The sequence below is a fragment of the Rhea americana genome, unplaced genomic scaffold (assembly GCF_003343005.1).
Source record: "Rhea americana isolate MKP2758 unplaced genomic scaffold, rheAme1 scaffold_256, whole genome shotgun sequence".
Taxonomy (NCBI): Eukaryota; Metazoa; Chordata; class Aves; order Rheiformes; family Rheidae; genus Rhea; species Rhea americana.
In genome coordinates, this window is record NW_028186375.1 from 1,020,014 (window position 1) to 1,026,200 (window position 6,187).

The 6,187-nt window shown below is 39.0% G+C and overlaps 1 protein-coding gene across 1 annotated transcript in view; it reads right to left on the bottom strand.

The window, feature by feature from the left end:
- UGP2 (UDP-glucose pyrophosphorylase 2) overlaps window positions 1-6,048 on the bottom strand; it is a 27,437-nt gene extending 21,389 nt beyond the window's left edge. The window contains exon 1 of the mRNA XM_085307277.1: window positions 5,621-6,048. Within this exon, the coding sequence (XP_085163403.1) occupies window positions 5,621-5,639 (19 nt within the window). The 5' untranslated portion in view covers window positions 5,640-6,048. The remainder of the gene's footprint in view (window positions 1-5,620) is intronic.
- Between the last annotated feature and the right edge of the window lie 139 nt (window positions 6,049-6,187).

Genomic DNA, 6,187 nt, shown 5'->3' on the forward strand with positions numbered 1-6,187 from the left:
AAAAAAAAAAAAAAAAAAAAACAAACAACAATCCATCTGAAGAAACGTCTGAAGTCTGAAAATCCCCAACAGGACGCTTTTTTGCTAGCAGCTAAAGAATTCAGGCCCTGCCATATCATCATACTTTAGCAAGTTAAAGCGTGATAAAGTTTATCACTAAACCATTCTTCTTCCTTCCATCTAGAACACTGTGATCAAGGGTATCCATCTGTTCACACAACCAAATAAAAACATATGTTTTAATGAATATACAGTGCACTTTCAGTTTTGTTCCAGTAAATATTCCCTTTTTCCTCTCTATCTTGTGATTATTTTCACACTATAGTCTGCATTTCAGTTACTAAGCAACCTAGAAAATTAGTTTGTCTATCATTTCAGCATTTGTTCTGCTTTTGACAGTGATAAGCCCAATAAATGTGAAAAAGAATAAGTATACAAATGCCCTATACAGTAAACTTCATACATTCAAAGTACCTCACAGAAAGAAACAGGAGATAACATGACTTCTGTTTTTCAAAGGAAAGCATATGAAGCATATGCATTCTTAAAAGACATTCCGAGTATGATCTCTAAAGACCTTAGTTAATTTAAGTTCTGCCAAATCCCTTAAGCAATCCCTTCTCTGTAACAGAGTGATGTACTGCCAAATTTGGTTGGAGTTTTAGAAACACCCTGAAATACTAGTGCAAAAAGGGGTCGGAGGAAACTTTGCAAGTGGACAGAGTAAACGGCCAGGAAATAGTGTTAGAAGAGGAAGCTGTTAAAAGTTTTTGTATGAAGAATATGCATTAAATATATATATATATACACATATATATATGTGTGTGTGTGTATATATATACACACACACACACACACACACACACATCTCCTACTGAGAATGTCTAAGAAAGCCAGAGGCAGTTCATTTTAATATAGTTTTGATTTTATTTTTTAAAGCAAAGTATTCCACAGCCTCAGTTTCAGTGACAGTATCTAATCCTTGCTCTGAGCCCACAGAAGCCATTTTTCTGACTGCACTGTTTTGCAGGTAGGGGAAAAGAGAAAGAAAAAAAGAGAGAAAGACAGACGACTGCTGCAGTGCACATACTATGGGAAACACAAGGGAAATGCAAACTAAAGATGAGCATAGCAATTAACAATGGTTCTTCTTTAATCAAATGCTTCATTTATTAGTAAAAACAGGTAATATCTGATGTGGAAAGATATACCTAGCAGGCTTTCAACTATGTGAAAGCAGGCACAGCTCTTCATTAAAAAGTGCTCTTTCCTACAGGAAAATAATTAGATACATACTGGTTTGATACTTTCATATGGAACAGACACAGGTACTGTTTCTCCATTCTGGYATTTTGAGTTGATGCATCTTGAAACACTGTTCAAACTTCCAAGAAAGTAACAGCTACAAGATGTTTTCAGATGTTTGTAATCCTCCCCTCAATATGTTGCAATTACAGCAATACAGCAACAACAGCATCCAATTCTTGTAGCTCATGAGGCTGTAAAACATGTCAACCTCCCAATATGATGCAACACCTCTTACAAGAAACTCTAGAAGTAACAAGTATTCTAACAGAGATTTCATTCTTGCTGTTAAACTTAGTCCAAGTAAGACAGCACCAACACTTTCACAGTCTGCCATGTAAGTAGAAAAACTATAATGCATAAAAGTATAATAATATCCTAGTGCTTTATAATAGTATAAATTCTCTAAGTCTTAAAGTATTTGATCATCAATGTCCTTGCAGAGAAGCAAAATAAGCCTGTTTTTTGCAAACATCAAGTGTCAAGCATGCAGATCAGTCAACTTAGATCATCCTTTTTTTWAAAAAAAGGAAAAATCTAAAACCAGACAGCCCCCTAATTAGGGATGAAGAACACTTAGGCTTCACCATAACCTCTTAACTGCTTCTGCAACTCCACCCAGTCTCATCCAGATTCAACATGTTAAGGCGTGGTTGCATGGAGAGAATACTATTATTATTACTACTACTACTAACATTATTCTGCAGAAAGAAAGAGGAAGGACAGTTAGAGTTGACGTGGCTGGAGTCCATAAAAACATACTTTCAACTAAAGTATTACAGGTGCAGGAAAAACCTCTAGTCTGCATACTTAAGAATATTAATACTTTAACTGCCAAGAGAAACAGCCACTCAAAGCTTTCCTGCTTTAAGTATGTAATTGCAAGCCAGAGACTTTTAAGTACTTATCTTATTACAAGATGTCCACCAGGATTTGGATTGGATGGGGAACTAGGGCTTTTTTCTGACAGGCTCTCCAAAACAATCCTACCACAACAGCATTGGTATATCTACTCCAAACATAAACTCAGAATTGTTTCCATGTYGCTGCCCCTCAGAGTTTTGGGAAAGGAGCCTAAGAAGTGTGGCATAGGCTTACAGTTGCTGCTTGCCACCATATGACCTCCGTATCAGTCTTCTTGGGCACAAGTTATTCATTTACACCTGTAATATATCTATGAAACTAGCAACCCAGACCCACAAGCACCTACTATGAATGAGTGCAAAGAGATCCGTTGCTGCTGTTCATACATTCCAGCCTACTGATAGCAGAAGGCCAGCTGCAGTCCTTTAACACAAGCTGCTGTTAAATTTAACAGCCTAGGTTAAGGTTTACTCCTTGCCTCACCCTAATAGCAGTGGAGATGTAGAGGGGCCAGTGCAACTGCATATCTAAAAACAGTTATTTCCTACAGGCAGGTAAAGTTTTAGAAAACTGTAACAAAAAGTTGTAGATGTGCCTCTGTAAAATAAGATGGGAGGCAGAGGTGTTGGATAACTTTAAGAACAGATTTCCAAGGGTACCTGCTGCCACAAACTTCCAAATTATGTTAGAAAAGAATTATCTTCAGAACTATTTTGCAACCTGTGCCTCAGATTTCAGCTTAACTTCACTTTTATGGTATCAACACTCTAACACTAATCTGAAGGCAGAAAGGGATGATAGAAAATAGTGAAAGACTCTTACGAGACCGGTCCACACAGGAAACTAGCACAGAACAGGAAAGCATATTTAAATATTTGAGGTTTCAAAAAACATTGGGCTTTGAAAATGACCATCCAGGACATCTTATTTTAAATGTTGACAGTAATGCTACTGTAGGCAATGCTTTCACAAGTAGTTCAGAAAGAAGAGCTCTTTAATCAAGTTACTAGTAGTGTCTGAAACGTGGAGAGTTACACTAAAACTCTACTGGACTCTCATTATTTCTAGTTTGCTTTTGTGCTTTTAATCTCACCATTAACCTATCCCCTCCCTTTGCAGTATGCAATACTGTATATTGTAAAATATTTTCCAGGACTACAATAAATAATTTTATACTCTGCATTTGAAAAAACATGATAAATTAGATCAAGGTAAGAAAAAAGAAGTTTTAATACACTACTAGAAACAGAGTAAAGAGTCTGCTTCCTCAAAAACCTGCACAAAAACAAAACAGCAATGACCTCTTATTTAGGGACTTTCATGAATTTCCTTTTTGCTGTTCCTCCTTCTTTAATTTAAAAAGGAGAAAGGCAATAAGGTTAGTTTTATTGCCCTAAGTGTTCATTAATTCAGTCAGAAGAGAACTTCACTGTTTTGGAACTTGGATTACAAAGTCCCAGCACAGGAGGGAGTCACAGTGCAAGTCAAGCAAGAAGTCATCTCATCAAAAACTTGGGAATCTTTTGTGCTGAGGGTTATGAATTTTATTTTAATTACTTTTGCAATCAAAGCAAGCATACAAAAAGACTCAGAGCAGACATTCTTCTTTTTTTTTTTTTTTTTTTTAAGATCTGTTGGAGTCAGACTATGTGCATAAAAACCACGGAGAGCCAATAAGTTGGAACACACAGCTAAACTTTAAATCCTCTATTCTTGAGCTCAGTGCAGAGTGTACAGAAAGAATGCCTTAACTTCCTCCAGCTCCACTCAAAGTTCAAGGCAATTTTTTATCCCTGACAAGGATAAAAATCTCTTTAAATACTCACACTCTATAATTCACAAAGTTAATGAATGTCAGTTCATTTGATTTTTAGAACTGAACATATCCACCCAGCCTTTACAAACATTTTTCTTTTTCTACTGCTATTTCTTAACATGTGTTGGACTGAAGCATACACGAAATGAAACATATATCCTATATATCCTGTCTCTCAAGAGGTAAGTACGTTAGCCTGAGCTAACTCTGAAGTTTGCAACTACCAAGCCATTCCTGCCAGCAGTGTACAGCAAGAGTTTAGATGTTATGATCAGACACAGCTGGATTTCTCAGCCTTGCGGCTGATCCTCATGCTAAAAATATCACTTGACATTGGCAACATGTTTTAGTATTATTGGCCTAATAAAAGAATATTTAAATGGTTAACGCTTTTCCAAAAAAGCTTTTACAATTGTCAGGTCCTTGGTAACATTTTACAACATCATTATGATCTTTACATAGGTTTCTCTAGCTTTCAGTTTTATAAAAAAARATCCCTTGTCTGCAAGATGGCTACCTTCAACAGTAGGCTGAGAAAAGCCAATTACAATTCAAAAGAACACTTTAAAAGGTATATTTGCAATCTATTTATACAAGAAGTGGTTTACACTGTTAACTTTTAGAGTGTCAAGTTGAGAAATGTGACTGTAACACTCCCCTTCTTCAGTTCACTGTATTTTGCCCAGTTGTCACAGGACATTTGCGAACAGTTGATGCATTTACATAGCAAGTGTTGTACAGCCCTAGACATCCATTCAGTTAGTGACAGCAATTTTCCAAAGCCTGCAAAGCTTCCTAGGTTCCTGTAAAATCCAAGTACCTATACCAAAAGACTTATTTATGCATACTGTTCTTTCTATAGGTAGAGTGACATTTGTTGATAAGCCTGCACTGATTTATAAATATATAATAAAAAAAAAAATCCTAGAGGCATGGAATTCATTACAGAAAACACACACACTCTCCATTAAGAATAACCAAAAGGAGGGAAAGAAAATTGCCACAGCAATGCACCAAAGTCATTTTTCTTCCTGAAATGACCTCTTGTGGGCTGATTCCCTGCTTTGCAATAAAGGAACCTGAAACTCAGACCACGTACACACATACACTTGCATACACACATGCATGTAATAAATAAGATTACCAGAGCCTACTGGGATCAGAAATACTCCCAAACCTCCAAAAAGAGCAAGACTACTCAAGCTCAATGCTTCTCCCCACGGTTCCCCTACTTTACAAGACTGCTTAACGAAGGAGGGAAGCTCGCAAGCTCCCTCCATAAATTCCAGGTCTTGTCTGTGCATTAACTGTGGATATAAGCCCTGCAGCTACAACCGCCTCAGCCTGGTTTTACTGTGCCTGCACAGCAATACCGAAAGACAGACACATACGCAGAGGTAAGTGAACAAGGCAGAATGCAACTGATGAGGCCTTGCTGTCAAATCCATAGAGAAAAAAGAAAAAAATGAAAAAAAAAAGAAAATCTTGTAAAGGTTAACTCAGCTACTGATCAGACTGATACACYTATCAGTGCCATTTACTGTCAGCACTCTACTGAGCTACTGGAAAAATAAATAAGGGTACCTACATAAACACAGCTCAAGAGTCCCAAAATTACAAAGCATGTCAGCTTACCTTGTGCAAAAGACGACATTTTCGCTCTTTAACAAAATAAATAATTTGCTTTTATAAATATAGAAAAAAAGTATCCCAAAAATATATAATAAAAGGCTGGGGGCAGCTTTCCTTTTCCTTTTTTTTTTCTCTTTTTATATTATTTTCGCCCCCTGCCGCCTCTTTCCGCGCGCTAGCCGGCGTTCGCCGCCTGCCCTCCTCTTGCGAGGGGGTTCCAAAGCGGCGGTAATTTAGAAACGGGAGGAAGAGTGGGCTATCCCACGAGGGAGAAGCCTATCAACTTGGCGCGGTCCCCGGCCGCTCCTTCCTCCTGCGCTGGCCCCCGGAGACACGCGAGCCCCTCTCGCACCGACTGGCTAAAGGTAAACCCACAAGAATTTAAATTTCATCAATGAGAGAGGCGGACCCAAAATTCCTCGCATTTCGCCACCCTCCTCCTCCTCCTCCCCCCCCTCCCCCCCGCCGCGGGGTCGGGCCGCGCCGGGCCGCGCCGCGCCGCCCGGCGGGCTCCTCCCCGCCGCGGCGGGGCCGCGCGGCCGCCAGGCCCCGCCCCGCCCCCCGCGCGGC